The 20359-nt window shown below is 39.4% G+C and overlaps 3 protein-coding genes across 4 annotated transcripts in view; 2 read left to right on the top strand and 1 right to left on the bottom strand.

Annotated features, from left to right (window-relative positions):
• The window catches only part of espn (espin), a 45855-nt gene extending 44465 nt beyond the window's left edge, over nt 1-1390 (top strand). For both annotated transcript variants that reach the window (XM_083554656.1, XM_083554655.1), the window contains exon 14: nt 1106-1390. In XM_083554656.1, coding sequence (XP_083410782.1) covers nt 1106-1253 — 148 coding nt within the window. In that variant the 3' untranslated portion in view covers nt 1254-1390. The remainder of the gene's footprint in view (nt 1-1105) is intronic.
• A 1872-nt stretch (nt 1391-3262) lies between these two features.
• Nucleotides 3263-14945, top strand: arhgef16 (Rho guanine nucleotide exchange factor (GEF) 16). Its single transcript, XM_083554706.1, has 15 exons — nt 3263-3398; nt 5159-5765; nt 7133-7184; nt 7382-7536; nt 7886-7942; nt 9226-9386; nt 11236-11388; nt 11656-11785; nt 11910-11984; nt 12161-12253; nt 12517-12671; nt 13412-13555; nt 13886-13956; nt 14140-14238; nt 14551-14945. The coding sequence occupies exons 2-15, from the start codon at nt 5256-5258 to the stop codon at nt 14688-14690; spliced, it is 1995 nt and encodes a 664-aa protein (XP_083410832.1). The 5' UTR covers nt 3263-3398; nt 5159-5255; the 3' UTR covers nt 14691-14945.
• On the bottom strand, nt 14860-19738 carry ybx1 (Y box binding protein 1). The gene is given in 9 exon segments (XM_083554703.1): nt 14860-15204; nt 15996-16266; nt 16388-16485; nt 16597-16908; nt 17129-17218; nt 17323-17356; nt 17538-17601; nt 19410-19567; nt 19569-19738. Coding segments are annotated over 8 exon segments (1137 nt in total). The 5' UTR covers nt 19721-19738; the 3' UTR covers nt 14860-15204; nt 15996-16037.
• Between the last annotated feature and the right edge of the window lie 621 nt (nt 19739-20359).

The following is a 20359-nucleotide window of genomic DNA, read 5'->3' as shown; positions in this document are numbered from 1 at the left end:
TATTATGGTGAGTGGTTCACTGGGAGCAACAGAGTTGCTGCCTGAAGTTACAAATGCATGACAACGAAGCTGTTGCTTTAACCGATTAGATTTTGAGTTGGTGACACTGGGTCTATCTAGCAGGTGTACAATAGCATTGGCATTTTCAAATCCTTTGTTTGGATGAACAGAAGTCGCATAAGTCAGAGCAGCAAACTGCAACTATACCATAATGCACAAAGTAAAATATTTCCAAGTACACTTAATAGCTGGTAAGATATGCTTACAAGACCATTTACAAGACAAAAGCTGGACATTGTTAGAAAAGGTCAGCCAAAACAGTTTAAAACTGTTGTTAAGCTTTTTCAAGAACCATTTATACTTCTGCGTTTCCTTTGCTGTACAGTTTGCGAGTTACATGATCAAGAGAAGGGTATTATGGCATCTATTAAATACTACTACTACTACTACTAATAATAATAATAATAATAATAATAATAAAAGGCAAATCAGTTTAAAACATTTATCAGACCATGTATTCTGCCATAACGATCAAACAGGGCTAGACAGCACAGTACAGAAGGCTTAAGTAGTGCTGCTGAAAAGATCCGAGACCATGTTTATTAAAAAGAACCCCAAAAAACAAAGTTTCCACAAAAACACAGTTTGTAGAAGTGTCGTTAGATGTCTGTAATAAGTCTGTAATTCTTTTCCTCGTCTATCTCTTACGCTCGCCCTTCTGTGTGCACTCTTCTTCTCGTTCTTTGGGCTCCTGCTTGGTGAGCTTTGGCCTTGGTGAATTTCAAATCCCCCATGAAAACCATAATGCATGGGGGAAAAAAAAGAAAAAGGCACTAAAAGTAACTGAAAACCTGGTTTGGATTGTACTTTAGACATTTCAATAGGTTACCCTTGATGCTTCTGCTATAGATGATGTAAGTGGTGCAACTGTAGCTGCAGTAAAAGGAGACTTGTTGAATTGTGTTCATTGGGCTTCTTGCTTTAGTAATGGCATTCATTCTCACTGTATGGGATTCCTGTATATATAAATGTATTGTCATTACTATTTTTGTCTTTTTTATGTGTGATGACTTTCATGTCACTGTGATTTCTTTTGGCTTGGCAGGAAAGAAGAAGAGCGTGCAAAGATAGAAAAGGAGAATGAAGAGAAGATGGAGCTAGAACGGCTGCGCACATTAGGCTATGATGAAACCAAGCTGGCACCATGGCAGCGGCAGGTCATCTTAAAGAAAGGCGACATAGCCAAACAGTAGTTTGTTCCCATCTCTCATGTCTCCTTCCACCATCTGTAGGACAACATATTATCTACAATCCACCAACTCTTTTCCACATACTGCAAGGCTGGATGAATTCAGCCAGCTGCAGATTTGTGCTGTTCAGGACTGTTAACGAATCCATAGTACAGTGAAATAAGAATTATGTGTGATTGTAAAAGCCTTTAATTCAGTAGTGGCCTGTAGGGAAATATATAAAAAAAACAACAACAAAAAAACCAAAAACACAAAATGTCAGCATGCCAGCTATATTATTACAAATACTTACATCATATCACTGCAGCTCATTTCTATACATTTCGACATTTCAAAATCTTCAAAGTATTTTTATGTCCAGAAAGAGTTATAAAATTAATTATTCTGTACAAAATGTTTTTTTAACCCAGCAATATTCTAAAGGACATTTGAATACAGCATACTAAAAATACTATACTGACATCGAACTACATATAAGTGCACTGCAATAATCCTTAAAGTCTGACTTAACAACTATTTTTGGCTTATGAGGAAAAGATACATTAAGTGACCTGGACTTTTGTCCATGTATTTTAGTTTATGTAGTCAGAAATCAACCCATTCATTAATAGGACTCTTAATTACTATATTACATTATATTTGTTTGCATTTTACACAGTTAGGAAAATGTGAAATTGACTACACCTGTCTATAACAATAGCCATAACCATAAGACTATGTCCAAAAAGAATGCATGTCCTCTAGAAAGGTTTACCAAAACACAGAGTTTACTGTAGGGAAAGAATATTTGTGGTTACTTGTTTGGACACATGGGCAGATAAAATAAATAAGTTTTTTTGTTACTATTGTAAATTCATTTTTAGTTTTGTGACTGAAATGGATCATTATAATGAGGGTGAACTGAACATCCGTTTTTACCAGCACACTTTTTTTTTTCCTCACTACTTCTACTCAATGTAGTTGACCACCTCTTCTACACATTGGGTACCTGGACCCCGAAAAAAGTGCCGGACGTGTCTTTCTGAATGTCTGTGTATATATGTGGTGTCTGTTCTGTGTCATAAAATGTGTGATAGTTTAACGTGATGTATTTTTAGTGTACATTTTTTTTGCAAGTGTAAAAAAAAGATATATATTGTCATTCTAATGCAAAGATGTGCAATGCATGCAATATTTGGTTTAACTTTATTTGATGCCATATTGATGTTTAAAAAACAAAGCTACACACAAACGCAATTGCCATTCGAAGATTTTCTTTTTATGAATAATGTACATAGTTCTACTAAGGACAAAAACGCTGCTGCCCTCTTGTTGCAGCATGGAGGTCCAGATTTTCTTCACCATTCTTTGCTTGCATTGATTTATTATTGTACACCATCCTTTGTCAGACAGGCAAAATGTAGCAAAATTAAAAAAAAAAATATTTCTTGGAGTTCATAGGGCTGGCTCTGAATAAATAAAAAAACTGCTCTGAAATGCCTTCCTATATATGATTGAATCCTGAGTTTAGGTAAATTTGTATATGTTCTTCCTGTGTTCATATGGAGTTCCTTCCACCTCTCAGAAACATGGACTTTTCTCTGCGTGCTGGCTTTGTATTTGTTCATGGACTTCTTTGACAGACCCAGCGTTCCTGCAATAGGTTCCAGCTCCATTGTGACCCATTTATAGAAAAAGTATTTACTGATGATGAATAAATGAATTAACATGGATTTATTTTTCAAGAAATTAATATAATTTTTTCTGATTAGATTAATAAGCAAAGGTGCAAAGTCTTGCATTTACAGCAAGGATATATAGAAGGGTTTGAAATGCCCGAGTTGAACCAGCAGATGGCGGTATAATACTTATTACAATTAACCAGCCATAAAATGTGGTGACAATTAAACAAATGACCTTCTGAAATTTTGGAGCGAATAAAAAAACCAATGTCCTAGGGTTTGGAAACGCATTTATATAGCGGCGTTTTAAACCAGATTAATAAATATAAAGTCGGTCTTTTACTTAGTTCACTTAAGATACGCTTATGAGAAACCTCTTGTACTCAAGAGAGGAGTTGTGGGCGGGGCTTTCACACCTGTATTCGTATATCCGGAAAGTTCGCGGTTTACTCGGCGGTTGAGCGTGTCCCAGTGTTCCATTATATAGGTAAGTTATTATTCTTTTTGCTTTATAATTGTCAACTTATGGCATAACATGAGAAACAACTTTTCCCCAAAATCTTTAAAATGCTGAGGATATTTGTGGATTTGGTTTGTGTTGAAGGCGTCTCTCTACCTGAGGAAAAAGTTTGGTGTTAACCTTTAAACTGCAAGGGGGGAAAAATACCTCTGTGGTTTTATCATTCGTTATAACTTTAGTTTGTTTTATGTTTTACTTTAAATAGGATTAAGTCCTGCTACCGAAAACCGATATTTCTGTTTGTACGGGTTTTTCTTATATACACACACACACACGACTGGTTAGTGTTTAAAGCCTGTAATAAATAACAGCACTGCACTGATTAGGGTCAGTGTTTTGTGCGCTTGCGCGTTGATGAATTGGACAACGCGTCCATACATGCACTATATACATATACATGCACTATATACATATACATGCACTATATACATATACATGCACTATATACATATACATGCACTATATACATATACATGCACTATATACATATACATGCATTTTCTAATCAGGACAAAAGTTAATATCTAGTTTATTTGGGGCGTGTATTTTGTTACAGAGCACCACGAGTATGAAAACAAATCGTCTAAATAATCGCAATGACTCATGCACTGCCAGAAAAACAGACAATATAACCGATAAAGGCATAATATCATTTACCAACAACTACACATGACCGATATGCAGGGTTGATATCAAGAGGGAAGCAGGGAATTCTGGCTAAATCTGTCCACATCAGGAACAAACATGCTGTTTAATAAGTCAGTTTCATTATGCACCGATCAGGCATAACATTATGACTGGTGATTGAGTAACATTGATTATCTCTTCATCATGGCACCTGTTAGTGGGTGGGATTTTATTAGGCAGCAAGTTAACATTTTGTCCTGAAAGTTGATGTGTTAGAAGCAGGAAAAATGGGCAAGCATACGGATTTGAGAGTTCAACAAGGGCCAATTCGGATGTCTAGATGACTGGGTCAGAGCATCTCCAAAATTGCAGCTCATGTGGGCTGTTCCTGGTCTGCAGTGGTCAGAATCTATCAAAAGTGCTCCAAAGAAGGAACATTGGTGACCCGGTGACAGGGTCCTGGGTGGCCGAGGCTCATGGATGCACGTGGGAAGCGAAGGCTGGTCCGTGTGGTCCGATCCAACAGACGAGCTCCCGGAGCTCAAATGGGTCAGAACAGTTTTGTCAGCAAAAGGGGGACTAACACAATATTAGGCGGGTGGTCATAATGTTATGGCTGATAGGTGGACATAAAAATTATGTATATTGAGTGCACAGGTTGTGTTGCATTTGTCTTACATTGAATACATATTCAGCCTACTCTCACCTAACTTTTTTTTTTATTTGGTAGATTTATTTTGTGCTTGTAATTTGGTTTCTTAACTAATTCGAAGTTGGAGTCTCAATCGAACCATTTCTATAAGTCGTTTATTTGACTGTCTTGTTTTAAAAAAGCCAAGAAATTGTATTCAAAACAGCATGGAAACTTTGCTTCAGACTTCAAGAGCTTTACGTTTTGGGGAATTTGTGTGACAGTGGAAGTTTCTGTTTTGTTTTCAATGATGTTTATCATCTTTATCTATTGTTAAGCTAATTACGATCGTTTTAACAAATACAGATGAGTGAAACAATAAGTAGAACCTGCTTCTAAACAGGTTTGAGTGAGTTTCCAATTATAAGTCTGATCAATCCCACCCTGCTTGTTTCTTTTACATATACAGGTTATGACAGTGGTCCTCTGAAAGCACCGGGCCAATGTGACATTGCGCCAGAAACTGCAACATTTCAGTTACAAAGTAAAGGGAAAACAGGTCCATCATGTCACACCAACAATCCCAAACATCCACAGGGGACAAGTCTCCTATCATGTTGGACAACATGCTCTCCGAGCTTCATCTGGATTCCCAGGCTGATACTTCATCCTCAAACACAGACATCACTCTACCTGTGCAGCCTTCACGGACTGATATAATCCTGAGCACCAAGAGTGAAGCAGCTCGAAGGCTTGGAACACAGCAGCTCATCCCCAAAAACCTGGCTGTCACTAGTCGACCAAAGAACCGCCACCATACCACGGTGGTCACGCTGCCTGTGGTCAAAGAGGCCCAAAAAAACATACAGCGTTTCTCTCATAATCCTGAAATCTCCTGGGAGGACTATGACAGTGACGATGGTGGCTTGCAAAGGAACCGCAGAAATAAGTCATACAGAGCTGCGGTCACTAGTCTTGATCAAGATTTGACTTGGAAACAGGACCTGCTGCAGCCTGTTATAGAGGAGAAGGAGAAAACACCCAGCTCGAAAACAGTGCCCAGTCCTGGACGCAAAGTGAGCTTCTGGTTTTCTCACAATGTTTTTAAACACCTTAGGTTGTATTCAAAATTGCGTGATGTGTACATAGATGTGTGAAGTTTTAATACCAAAAGTGTATGCGTTTTATTTAGAAAGAAAGGGGAAAAAAACTACATACATAACTAAAGCACTAAACCAGGTGTGTGTCTCAATTACTCACAGTTTGACCGCCTCATTTTTTTGTTTTTCTAATTGTGCAATATCAGAGCATACTGCTATATTAAGATATTCCCATTCCCAGAAAAACATTTTTAATGTAAACAAGGACCTTTTTGCAAGGACCTATTAGATTTTTATAAAAAAATAAATAAAAAAAAAACATTGCTTGCCACCCTATTATCTATAAACAATCATTGTGGCCGTTTTCCTTTAGTACATTTTTCAATTTCTTTAGGTTTTTGCTTTTTCTCTTACGTTTGACAGAAAATTATTCCATATTTTGTCATCTTTGAGTTTTTGCAGGCCTGAAGGCAAGTGCTTGTTTGAAGGTATTGTCTAGATTATTTAAAAAAAGGCAGTTTTAAAAGCTTGAAGCTACATGCAGTTAATTTATCATCTCAATGATTCATGCAAAGCATTTCTCAAAATAACCTTCCCTGTGTAAATATTGGTAGCAGGTTTTAATATAGTCTTGAGTATGACCTAATGCCTATAGGTGAAAGCAGGAGTCTGTATAGTTGATACAGTTGATGGTGTGTGTGTGTGTGTGTGTGTGTATGTATATATATATATATGATTGCATTAAAGTGGTTGTTTATTTCTATAAATACATTTCCAATTGTTTTTAAATGTCCACCGGTTCATTTTTAAAATAATGACGTCTCAACGGTTTATCTTAATTTTAGCAGTATGAACACTACTCATGGAAATGGACACACATTTCATAATATTCTAGATGCTTTTGGATTATCCTGATGGTAGATTTTTTTTTTTTTTAAATTTTTTTTTTTTTTTTTTTTTTCTTCCCCCCCCAAGTTTAATTTTTGAATCCAGTCATCCTTCAAAATAGACAGAGCGATTCACTGAAACACACGGGAGTAATTAGTGTGTTGTGGAAACTTTATGATCTGGCTGAGTGCTCTGTGATTGGCTGTCTTAAAGCAAAGAATGCTTGATTTTGTTGCAGCAGCTCAGCTGTTGACTGAAATGCATTTTGATTGCCATATAAGATACAATAAGTATTTGTTTTGCATCCCTGTTTTAAATGTATTTTACGGCTGGTCATGCACACATATGGTAGACGTTATTGTAGTCTCTTGTGAGTTGTTGCACGAAGAAGCTTCTTGCATTCCGCAGGGATAAGGTCACATTTCACCCTGTTTCTCTCTCTGTCTTTCTCATAGAGAACCCTCGGCAGAAAGAGGAACCAGAAGAATAGTGGATCCTTTAAAGATGGTATGAGACTAAACAGTTGTGGTTGTAATTTCGGCATTGGTTGCATTCTGCTGTTCATTCAGTATGCAGTGTGCCGTTAACTACCAAATATGTCTCTTCTAAAGGTAGAGCAATGTGTGAGATACATGTTCTTCCATCTTTGAACCTGGAGCTAAACATTTGTACCACTATATATTATATATGTTGTTTTGACACAGATCCACGGTTATACCAGGAGATTAAGGAAAGGGGTCTCCAGTCCAACCACCTGGGGCCTGATGATGATGACTTCAGCCAGATGCCAGAGGAGGACCAGGGCATTGTTGTGAAAACCTACAAGGCAGCGTACATGACCTGGAGTCAACTTCCTCAGGTAAAGAGAAGACGGAAGCAGGAATGCCAAGAGTGATTGAGTGAAAGAAGTATTTAAAAGGCCATAGACCTATGCTACATGGGGTTGTCTAAAGACTTTTCAGTGTTCATATCATCAGCTATTATACGCTTTGCAGTTTTTCACAGTAGTTCTTAAACTTTCTAATCTAGAAGCTATTTTTTCCTCTGTAGCTCTTGAGCAGTAAATTGAAACCTGACGGTAGTTTAACAACCATGAAATATATATTCAACAGTTTTGCCGTATCTGATCTGACTATTGGTGCATAACGTATTGTTTTCTAAAGAATTTGACCGTTCTTATGTTCCTTTGTATCATGTAAAACTGCCAGGTAAAAGAGATGGGTATTCTGGAGACCATTACACCTGAGGAGCGTAAACGTCAAGAGGTAAATGGTTTAAAAAGTTTTCTTATTTTAAATAATATCCAGACTTTTTCTGTATAGAAATTATAATTATCACAAGAATAGGCCTTTTACAACATTTTTATTCAACCAAAGTCCTTGCTGACACTAAGCTGTTGTCTTCTAAATATATATTATTATTGCAGCGTTAAAGACATGTGGTTTGAAAAAAAGATCGGACATGGAAACAATGCAAACCTAGCAATAGATTCAAGCAAAATGTAATCGAGCAGGCTTTTAGCTTCTCTTGTTGGGACACAGGAATGATTCTGTCCTGCATTACCCAGCTTCACAAGCACATGACCAGCCTGCCCTCATTCCAGGTGCAGCTTTTTGTTTTGCTTTTTAGGGCATTTTGCAATGCACAGGAAGCAAAAGGTGGCCATTTTTTGACCTTGAATAGAAAAGCTCTTCAAGTGCAACCTAATGAGATTAAAATTATTTTCATTTGCATTTAGCTATACTACCATATTATACCAGAGGTTAAACGCTGGGTATTTTTTATGAGCAAACACAAACTAGTGTCTTATTTTAACCAGGATTTTGACCGTTTTTCCATTGCTATGTTTTTCCAAGTAAAATTTCCCAGCAAAACACTGTCATGTTCATAGTTATTGCACTGATGGAATAGCAGGGAGTGTTTGCACTGTTTGTGGCAAATAAAATTTTCTGAGTCGAGTCTCACTGCTGTGTAAATATCAAGGTCCACCTTTGTACTCGCAGCATGACCACACCCTGTTATCCTATTCTTAAATGTTTCCCGTCACACAACGTTATTGTATGAAGTCAGGTGCTTGTAGTGTTTTCGGATTTTGTACACCTGTGGTTTGCTTTGAAGGCCAAATAGGATATGAAGACCAAATACAGGAATATACCGTATATGTAACATAAGACTTGATTTTGACTCTGCTCCATACATTCAAACTTTGCATATTTTTATCTTATCAGGGACACCATTAAGGGTTGTGGAGTGATGGTTTGATCCTACAAAAATATAAATTTCATATTTAAATATTCCAAAGAAGAGATTCAGACCTACAATGTCTTCTAAATATAGACACACAGACTTTTACATACATACAGCAATTCAGAGTCCAGTATAGCACATGGACTTCAGACAACCAGTGTTTGTTTTTTAAATACTTCTTTTAAAATCTAGAATTGAATAAAACATATTAAATTCAGTATTACTGTCTGCCCACAAAGTGCAGTTGTGCTAATTTTTGTCAAAGTATTTCCAACCCAACTGTTTCTTTGCTATTGTGCAGGTCATTTTCGAGATTATGACGTCTGAATACTCCTACCTGCACAGCTTGGATATCCTGGTGCGCCATTTCAAATGCAATGAGGCTTTGAGGAAGACCATGACCACAACTGAACACCATCACCTCTTCTCTAACATCTCCACAGTCTACGATGTCAGCAAGCGGTACAACATTGGAAATACAACATAATTTCCACATTTCACCAATGTGTTGTTGTTTTTTGTCACCGTCAAACATGTTTTTGCACATTTTCAGGGACTGTATTATCCATAATTTCTGACTCATACAGAGCACAAACACCGTTCATTTTTTTTTAGGTATAATCAGAATTAACCATTCGGATCATTTAAACGGCAACAGCACAGTGCAGCACATAATGCAGATACGGGTGTTTCGGTTGCTTACATAAAACGCAAGAATGGTCTCTATCATGGTCTCCGTGACTTTTTAGAAACCACAGATCTCTTAAGTCTTTCAAATGCAACCATCTCTAGAGTTTACACAGAAAGAACACATTCACTGTGTTCTCTGATTCCTGTTCTTGGCTGACAGGAGTGGAACTCCTCTATCTTCTGCCTATCTAATAAAATAATTTTTATGCTATGCCCAGTGACCACTGTTGCAAAAAATGGTTACTGTGGTTTTCCTGTCAGCTTGAAACATTCTGTGACCATTCTCCTTTGACCTCTCTCAATAACATGACATTTTCACCCCTTGGCATTTACCCACGTTTTTTTCTCCTCTCAAATATAATCTTTGCCAATTCCCACCAACAACTGGGAAGGATAATGCATGATTTTGCTGTGCGACATGAAGCCAATCAACCTCCTCTATTTAAAACACTGCTGATGCAGTGTCAGGGTGCAGAGTAACATTTACAGGCTCTTGTGTGCCATTTTTCCGAACAGAGCATCATCATATAAATAATATGTAAATACAGATAGTTACAGTTAGTGGTTCAACTTATGATTTTTCGATCTTACAATGACTATAACGATTCGGCAAAATAAAAAAAATATTTAGTTTTTGCATATGTTCTGCCCTTCACTTGTGAACCCGTTCCCGCTGCCACATACATATATACTGTAAAATGTATTCATTATGGTACTATAAATTGCTCTGTTTTGATAAATTATGTACTGTAATTTGTTAGATCGTAAACAAATTAGGTAAACTACCCCATACTGATCAGCACTCTTTAAGACTCCTGGGTAGGTAATTCCATGTCTTGACACGATGGGGTCATCGGGTCACATCTCCATCGTACGTCAGTTACTACCTGTAATTTAAGACGACTTAAGCTGGTAATCTAGCTCAACTTGATTAGAGTTCACTGAAAGACTCCAGAGATCTCTGCTTCGATCAGATGTGGAAATTGGTGTGGGAAGAAATCCAAACACTGTCACAATGCTGTGGGTAAAACCGTTTTTCTTCACAAGCTTTCCAGTGTGCCGCTCCTGTCTTTTTAACTTCTTTTATTATGCCATTTGCAACGTTCTCCTGAAGAGAAGATGTGTTGAGACACGCTTGTGAGACACGCTTGTGAAACTGGTTTTGCAGCCTGTCTACTGTAGGAAACAGGTTTCTCGGAATGAGGGTCTTCACGGTTTCAGAGAAATCTGACCTAGACTTTATTGACCAAAATACTATCATGCTATCCCGTGGATAGATGGAACCTTAGATATGGCACTGGTACATCTTAAATTATGCATATCTGGTTAGGTATGCCTTTAGCAACATAGCAAGGTATTCCAGATTAAGCTGTATAGGGTCATGGGGAGGGACTCTTCGTTTCTATTTATTTATTTTTTTTAAAGCCTGGTGATTGTCAAATGGGCGGGAAAAATGAAAGAGGAAACCTTAAGTACACTGTACACGCAGTACAAGATTTTTCAGCAATATAGCACACTAGCCAGAATACTTAATTATTTTAACACGTGTGCTTTAGTTGGCATTTAAAACGTATTTAATGTCTCCTTGCTTAGCTGTTATTTTTATTTCTTTTTTTACTAGATTTTTCGAAGCTCTTGAAAGGCGCCATCAAGTTCATCCTGTCGTTAAGGACATCAGCGACATAGTCCAGGACCACGCAACAAATCGCTTTGAGCCATACATTGTGTATTGCTCCAACGAGACGTTCCAGCAGAGGACGCTGCAGAAACTACTGTAAGCACACACTTTAAAATAAGATAGGGCAGATAACAACTTGTTAATCTTAAACTCGTGGTTAATCTTTAGAATGTTGTTTGAAAGGATTTTGTTTTAAAGGATCTTGATTCATAACTTCACTTCTTATATTGTATATTTAAGTTGATTTTTTTTTTTCTTTCATCAGAAAAAAAATTCACAGCTAAGAAAACTAGTAACAGGTGTTGATATAAGGTGGGAGGTAGCTGATGTGCTGAGACTCCATGCTGTGTGTTTGTGTTTCAGTGCATTTAATACTGCCTTTAAGGAGGTGCTGAAACAAATTGAAAGCAGTCCAGAATGTGGAGCATTGCCTATGATCTCCTTCCTCATTCTGCCCATGCAGAGAGTCACCCGTCTGCCCCTGCTGGTGGATGTGAGAAACACGCACACAAACCCACTGTTTATCTAATAAACCCCAAAATATAAATACTGACTGCACACGTCATATTATATCCGAACGGGGCTGAAGTAAATTTTTTCTCTCTACATTCCTGCAGACCATTTGTCAGAAGACAACAAAGCTGACGACTGAATACTACGCAGCTCGCTGGGCACTGAAGTCCATCAGTAAGGTGTGTTTTTTTTAGCTTGCTTCGGCAGACGGACTGCATGTGGTCTCGTTCTTTGAGGAAACATGAAAATTCTTCATAAATACATGTGTACTGTAAATGTAAAAGAAACGTCTGTGTGTCTGCCACATTGAGTGCATAGTGCACTTGAGTCATTGAATCGTCTGTTTGCGCTTTAGCTGGTAAAGAGCTGCAATGATGGCGCCCGTAGAATGGAGCGCACCGAACAGATGTACACCATCCAGAAACAGATGGATTTTGGAAAGATAAAGGTCTCTCCTCATGCACTGAAATCATATTGAAACAATTTCACATACAATTCCTTTTATATTTATTAGATTACTATTAATATTGACTCCAATTATAGCATTGTAGTAAATTACTACAATGTACTGATGCTTTTGAAATACAGTTTGTCAGTTTATTAACCATTGACAACGAGTGATTTAATAATCGAGAGTATAGATTTCATTAAAATCTTTATGTTTTTAATAAATGCAATGATCTTAATGAGACTTCCAATGTGTTGGTATAGCCGTTCCCTTTAATCTCCTCCTCTCGCTGGCTGCTGAAGAGAGGCGAGCTGGCCGTGTACACAGAGGAGCACGGGATCTTCTGGAAAGCCTTCGGCCATAAGAGCTATTACCTTTTCCTGTTCAATGATGTACTCATTGTTACCAGGAAAAAAAGGCAGGTGAACGGCATCCACCATCCCCACCACATTACATAAAGCTGTCCCTTCATAAACAGGGAGAACGTGGCTTTCTCCATCACCACATATTTTTTTTTTTTTTTCCTTGTGATTAATGGAGTTTGTTACATAGCAGTTCTCCCCATATTTATTATCTTCAGTGGAATGCATGGTACAGACACAGCTTGAGTTGTGGGACATGCAAGATAAATGATATGGCCAGTGTTTATTTTTCACTATAGAAATATAAACGGTTCAATTGCTCAAAACTGTTTTCTTTAGTCCATGCTGGAGGTCAGAAATAACGAGAGGAAGACTGGTGTGAGATGGAGAGATGGGGACAGAGAGAAGAATAGAAAAGACAGACACATGCATGCAAACATGCTGAAAAACAAAGAAAGAAAGGGACAGGAAAAAAGGAGTCAGACAACAAGAAGAATGCAGACACCTGGACAGTGAGCTAGGCAGACAGAAATAAGCAGGCAGAAAGATATAGACGGATGGACAGACATACAGACAAAAAGACAAAGCTAGCAGCAGAGGGGGCAGGACAGTATGTTTACAAGACCATACCTTACATTCCTGCTCTTAAACGTGTTATTTCTCTCAGTCAGAGGAACCAAGCAATCCAGTGAATGAAAGGCTCTTATGCAGATAATGATTATGTTGCTCAATAACATCACGTAATAATTTATCCAACAAGACACGTTGTTGATTGGTCTATAATCTGTGTGTGCAGTGATGAAAGCTACGTGGTGTTTGACTATGCCACTCTGGAGCACGTGGAAGTTGAGGAGCAGGCTGACAAGCTCTGCCTGCGTCTGACGATGAAACACAACAGCGAGGGGCGCTGTGAGCAGATGGCTCTGCTGGCTGAAAGCAAGTAAGTCAATACGCATCTATAGCGCCATCTGCTGACAGAAGTGATCAGATGTTTATCTATACTCTTACCCCTCTTCAATAAATGTAACCTGCAAACCTACAACACGCAGCTGTAGATTATATTAGATTTTATTAATTATTTGAAAAATAAATTTTTTTTTTTTTTAGAGTCCAATATTTCGCACTTTTTCCTTAGCGTTTGTAAAAGGTTTAACTTCGTTCCTTCCTGCTTGTTGTATAAACAATATCGATTATGTAAAGTTTGCTGTACACCATGTATGATTTCTTGCTAGATTTCAGAATGTATGTGTACAAACATCTGTATTTGCAGGCTGGAAAGAGCTCGCTGGGTCACTGCTCTGCGCTGGTTTAAGCAGGGAGAGTCTTCTCCTAACAAAGATGGTAAGTGATGGTGCTTCAATTCTTTGTAAAACCTGCAGTGTTCTCCAATCATTTGTCTGCCATTTTCAAGGTCAGGAAATAAAAACCCTGTATAAGTGGGGTTAATGTTTACTGTACTTTAAATATCTACAATTGCAGAAACCAAATGAGGTAAAATGATAGATGGTTATTGTGTATTTACAGCACTTCAATATGAATCCACCAAAGCGTACATGCCCAAAGAGCCAGATGAGCTGAGCCTCCAGCAAGCTGAAGTTGTCATCGTCCTACAAGAAGTGGATGGTAAAGACAGCTTACACAAACCCCTGCTTCAAGTTTATAAACAGAATAAGACTTTCACTTTCTAAATAACTTTTTTTTTAATAGTTCCCAATGAAAGGAATATTTAATCTAAAACTTTAAGACTTTTCTCAAAGAAAAATTTTTTTTTTTTTTTAAACATAACTCTCAGTACATTAGTTTAAGCAGAATTCCAAGGTAGTAGGTGCAAGTTATTTTGCTATACTGAGTCAAGGTTTGTACTGGACCTATAACATGCTTAAGACTGCTACACCTTATTTTCTTGAGCAGTAACTGAACTGTTCCTTTTTCCAGGTTGGTGCTATGGGGACCGGATGAGAGATGGAGAAAAGGGATGGTTTCCAGCCAGTTGTGCTACACAGATTACTGACCCCATTGCTATCGAGTGCAACATACTGCGCATGCAGCGACTGCGGAAAGAGACCAACGTCTGATCAAGGACTATAAATCACATGCCTCTCAGTTTAAAGCATAATATACCTGCTGTCACTTACTATAAAAGAGGCAGCAGTTGCTCTGAAGAGTAGAAATGTGAGCCTTTAATGGTGTGAATGAACTCTATGCACTTGCCAGAGGGTGGAATCAGACACAACAAACCAGTGAGAAACTTCATGTTTGACTTTTATTTTGAGCTTGCTTTTGTTAAAATTCATGTTTGGATACATAAAAAGTTATTTAAAAATGTCAAACTGACCAGATATCAAATTATTTTTTTTGTTTTAAAAACCATTTGGTGTAAAAACTTAAGACCGATTTAGAAAAACATCTGTTGTTTCCCCAAAACTTTTAGCTGTCACAAAAATAATGGAAAAGAAAAAACAGGGCTGCATAGATTCTGCAGGCAATCGGTGGTAATCTGGTCAAATGCGTGTTGCAAGCTTAGACGATCGTCAGGTCAAATCTGGTTTTTATTGCTCAGATCTTGGATGTTTCTTCGTGTTGACAAAACTGAAAGGAAAAGGAAGAAAAGTTAATCAGGTGTTATTAAGGACACGTTTACAAAGTTTTAAACTTGTGCCATATCCATGCATCACAAAGAAACTGGTGGGAACTCGGAGCAAAACCTCCAGTTTGCTTTCTCAACCCCACCACATTATTAACCAGCCAGCATGAGCTAAAGTCTGATCATAAGGGGGGAAAAATGTGAACTGAATACCATCTCTTCTGGATATTAGATGTTCCCTGTCCACTAAACATTTGCTTATTACTTATATTTAAAATCAATCATTTCTGTGGTGCCTGTATATTTAAACATGGGAGTGTTGCACCAATACTTATTTCGTCTTGCGTTATGAAACGAGTGGGAGTTTATCATCAAACGAATGATTGTGGCGCTTCCTTCTGACGGAACTGTACATAGCATGACCTTTGTATGCACAGTCATTATTACTAGAAACACCACCCTCATCGCAGTACAAGGAATGCGTTTTGCCCACGTCGCATTTTGAAAGCAACTGGTACACAGAAATGCCCCAAATGTGTCAACGTCTAGTCATAAACTACAGTCACCTTATAGCATTAAAAAAAAAAAAAACCTCCTCCATCCACTTTACATTCATCTGAATCAGGTTTTTAATAATTGCTTTAAACACAGACAATTAGAGCTCATTCTTCAGATATTTTTTTTATTTCTCTAACACAATGGTTTTATTTACAGCAATGGTTAAACACTTTTTAGCTACAGCATGATTATATTACAGAATAAATTCTGATTAAGGCAGAAAAGGGTTAAAACCAACCCGGCAGGATGTTCCGAGATGGTGATGCCGGTGGCGGTTGGTCTACTCGTTCCCGCCCTGTTCGGCCTCGGGAGCGGCTGATTTGTCGGATGATGCATCGGCTGCTTTGCTGTCCTTGCCGTCCTGGGGTTTGGTAGTCTGAGGCCGTCTGCGGCGGTAGTTAAAGTTGCGGCGGTAGCGTCGCTGTCTGGGCTCCTGATTTTGACCGCCCTCTCCCTGGTTCTCCTTATCCTCTTCCTCTTCCCGTGCAGGGCGGGGTCGAGGTGGGCCCCTGTGTGTACAAAGCCTTGTAAGCAATAAAGCCTTAGAAAGAACACCTTTCCTACATGTCGTTCCTTCACTTATATTACCAGACAGACAATCAGACCCTAACGCTAACACGATTAATCAACCTTGGTCTGAACCTTGGACGGTAGCCTCTATAGTAGTTCTGCCTCGCTGGTTTATTGCCCTGGTCTTGACCACCCTGGTTCTCGTCACCTTCTCCACCCTAAAAAAAACATGACATGGGGGATGATTAATACCCAAAAAAAAAAAAAAAAAAAAGCCAACCATAAATCTATCAAAACATCAACAAGTGTAGACATAAGTGCCCACATACCTCTGTCATCTCTCCCCTGGATGAAGCATTGGTGTAGGGTGGTCTGCGGCCATAGCGTCTTCTTACATAGTATGGGGGGTAGCGCCTCCTGCCGGGGAAGGAGGGTTTGCGCTGCTGCTGCTGCTCGCCTTCGCCAGCGCTGTCTCCTGCCTCCCTCTTGTCTCCCTCTCCATCACTTGGGTAGTTGTCCTGATAGTCACGTGGTGGGCCCCTTCTGCGTGGGTAGCGTCTGTATCGGTTCCTGTCAGCCGCATATTTGCTGCCCTGCACGGGGACGCCGCCTGGCCCGGTCACATTGGCTGCTTCGGCACCCTGCGGGATTGTGGTTAAAATGTCAGTATTGGGGAAAAATGATTGACCACACAATTTCAAAGGGGACTCACTAACAGATTCAAAACGTTTTAATACTAGGTTGTAACTTCTTTAACTTCTAAAAACCAGCAGCCATATTACAGTGAGAAATATGTACTGAGTCAACCTACTGACAGACTTTCATATGAAGTGTTGCTGATTGTCCATGTGTAGAGCTCACCTTTTCTCCTTCAACCACATCAAACTCCACAGTCTCTCCATCCCCTACACTGCGAAGGTATTTCCTTGGGTTATTCTTCTTTATCGCAGTCTGAAAACAAACCATCAAAAATTTGATTGCATTGCGTTTGTCGAACACCCCCCAATTTATGTAACTACAATGAACACAACCATCAGCAAACAGCAAATGATTACCTGATGTACAAAGACGTCTTCTTTTGTGTCATTCCTTTGAATCAACAACAAAAAACAAACATTAGAAATTGACACATAAAACAGGAATAAATAAACTAAATAAAAAGTGCTGCGAATCAGCAGCTTGCTTATAAGTATTTAAAAACTAATAGGATTGAGGATGTTCCCTGACCCATATATACCATCTAGTTTCTGAGGTTGTTCAAGCAATTTACCTGTTGATGAAACCATAGCCATTTCTTACATTGAACCATTTCACTGTGCCCAGAACCTTTGTTGCTAGAAGGGAAAGAAAAACAGGACATAAGAACTAGAAACATGTGCAACACTTAATTTTCATACACAAACAAAAGTGACTGAAATCTCAAACACCAGAACTATAGGCAGCTAAAGGCACCAGGAGCCTAAACCATTGCCAAACTCGAAGCCAAAACTATTTATAGCTTCCAACTGTCGCGCTGTTTATAGTCCATGATCTAAAATCGTTGGGCTGCATAACCAGCTGCTCAGAGGGTCTTTTATTTCCTAAATCGTCCTGCTAATAAGTCGCGTATGAGTGTTTAAAATGAGATGCTGATTTCGGTAAGGAGTTCAAGCACATGGTACATCCTGGATAAACAATTCTCCTATTACGAGTCACTTCGGGTCACTGAACGGAATCAACGCCGATTCTTTATTTCAAGGAAGTGACACGCTGAAACTAAAAAGCAGGAAGACACGCTCAGGTCCACACGTGGTACACCACCAATTTCCTCGTGGGAAACTACTAGATCACAGCACACATTATTGCTAAGTGTTTAGTTTTACATGAATAAAATCCAGTGAAACCCCATACCCCGGGTTAGGGGGGGGGGGGGGGGGGGACGAGGTGAGTGCACGTACACCGCTCAGCTGCTAACTAGTGCACTTCTAGCAGCTAGCCTCAGCCATGTGGTCGGACAGGAGGTCAATAAGCAAACATCCGACCTATTTCACATCGGGTTTACATTACACGAACCGTTTCATGCTGCCACGGACAAGTTTTTTTGACAAAGCGGCGCGTTTCAGTGTTGTTCCCATGAATCCCCTGAAAGCCGTGTGCGCTCAGACAATAGAAATGTCTGCATCCCGACCGCGCGGCGGACATTTTGGGAAGAGCGAGTTAGGCATCCAGCAACAGCACTTCCAGTTTGGGCCTCCTGGTTCATTTGTGATTATTTCGTGACAATCCAATTAAAATCCCGAGATGAACTATGTTCCTGTTAAAATCACCAGCGTTTGGTTTTCGCTCTATGAACGCACAGTCCAGGTAGGCCAGAAGACTAGTCATATACAAACTACTGCAAACAAAGAGTAGCTACACTCATTCTGAAGAGATTTAATTATTTGAAATTTAAGTAACGGGGGTGGGTTATTAAAACATACGTATTGCTCACAAGCAAACAAACTGAGAACCGGCCATCAGTACGAGTATTTTGAGGACTCACACCGCGGGTCATGATCAAGGCCAAGATCGCCTCGGCACACGGCTAAAGCCAACCGCCGTGTCCCCTACCGGCAGATCAGATCACGTAATTTCGCCCCAAATGGATTCTATTTTGTTCGAGTAACTATTTTACTTACGATCTGAGTAAAATTTCGAATGCAAGTTTTTCGGTGGGGACAAAAAAAGCCAAACAAGCGCTGGAACACGCACGCGCAGGCCTCGCGTTAGCTCTTAGCTAAACTAGCATCTCGGCTAATCCTCCTCTGAGCCCTGAAGCGGCGGCGCGCTGACACGCAACACCAATGGAGGAGCAGAGCGTGTGTTATTTTACGATGAGCCGTGGTCCGGACTGAGGGGTTCTCTGACTAAACAAATTATTCGTATCTATATTCCATGAAGGATACAGAACTGTGTAACGTACTGGACAACCGTACCGTTATATATATTTTTGTTTTCAGTTACCACAGAGCGAACCGCCTAAAATGAAAAAAAAAAAAAACCGATACCCAACAGAGAAAACACGGCTACTGAGGTACCACAGAGCGGTATATATATCCACTGTGTAAAAATACCTCATACTGGTCATTAGACTACTTTGGTTCTACTGAAGCAGGTAACTCACCGATGACCTTCTTATCCCCCGCGGTAGCTGCGGCTGCCGGGCTGGATGGGCTCTCCGCATCGGCGGCAGGCTGCGGCGGCTGCTGCTGTGTTTCGGCCTCGCTGCTCATGGTGGTTTCTTGTTGGTAAAGCCGGCGGTGGCTCTCTAGTGTGTTCTTTCCCGGTGCTAGATGGTAACCTGGGCCGGCGGTGGTGGGGGCTACTGCCTTTAGGCTCTCTGCTTTCCTTTCTCCGCTCCCGTTGCCGATCGAACTGGACGGAATGAGAAAAGGCACTGGAGGATATTCCTGAGCGCACATCCCACACTTTCATCGGATTGGTGGAGACCTTTCACTTCATCCTGCGTCGCATTTTTGCTTCAGGCTCATTGGGTGGCTTACATGTCAATCTTGTATGTCGGTGTGTAGAGGGACTGTGATTGGCTGGCTGCACATCGAGAAAGAAATTGCTTTACATGTAGGTAAAATGGAGACGGAAAGGACTCTAGACGAATGCCTGCAATTATATACACGCGGGCTCGAATGAAAATGTCGGGATATCAGCTCCAACATGTTTTAAAATATGAGAAAAGTCTCTCTGAAATCCAATCTAACTCTTTAATGTGGAATGTCTTCGAAATTACGGCTGATAGATTTTTTTTTTGCTAAATGTAATAAGCACAGGAGCATATTATTTACAACCCCCTGTTACTCAATACACGTCTGAAAACCTCAACACTAACAGGAACATATAGTCCTTTTCTATGAGCCCCCAGTACATGAGAGGCTGTACTTACTTATTACTTAAAAATAATAATGATGTGCTCTCAGACAAAGCTGAACTTGAGACACTTTTTAAAAATTGAAATATATTATATTATGTATATATAATTAGAAACTAAACTTCGTCTAGTCAGTAGTTATCTAAGCAGCCAGACATGTTCATAGAGTAATATGGCACTGTGTGAACCGT

The sequence above is a fragment of the Silurus aristotelis genome (assembly GCF_946808225.1).
Source record: "Silurus aristotelis genome assembly, chromosome: 11".
Lineage (NCBI taxonomy): Eukaryota > Metazoa > Chordata > Actinopteri > Siluriformes > Siluridae > Silurus > Silurus aristotelis.
This window is presented reverse-complemented; position numbering and strand designations above follow the sequence as displayed.

Excerpts from the sequence above, each read along its gene's own strand:
- arhgef16 (XM_083554706.1), top strand. The coding sequence starts at position 5,256 with ATGTCACACCAACAATCCCAAACATCCACAGGGGACAAGTCTCCTATC. Across the intron at positions 13,957-14,139 it reads GTCTTCTCCTAACAAAGATG|CACTTCAATATGAATCCACC; the intron begins GTAAGTGATGGT and ends GTGTATTTACAG. Across the intron at positions 14,239-14,550 it reads CGTCCTACAAGAAGTGGATG|GTTGGTGCTATGGGGACCGG; the intron begins GTAAAGACAGCT and ends TCCTTTTTCCAG.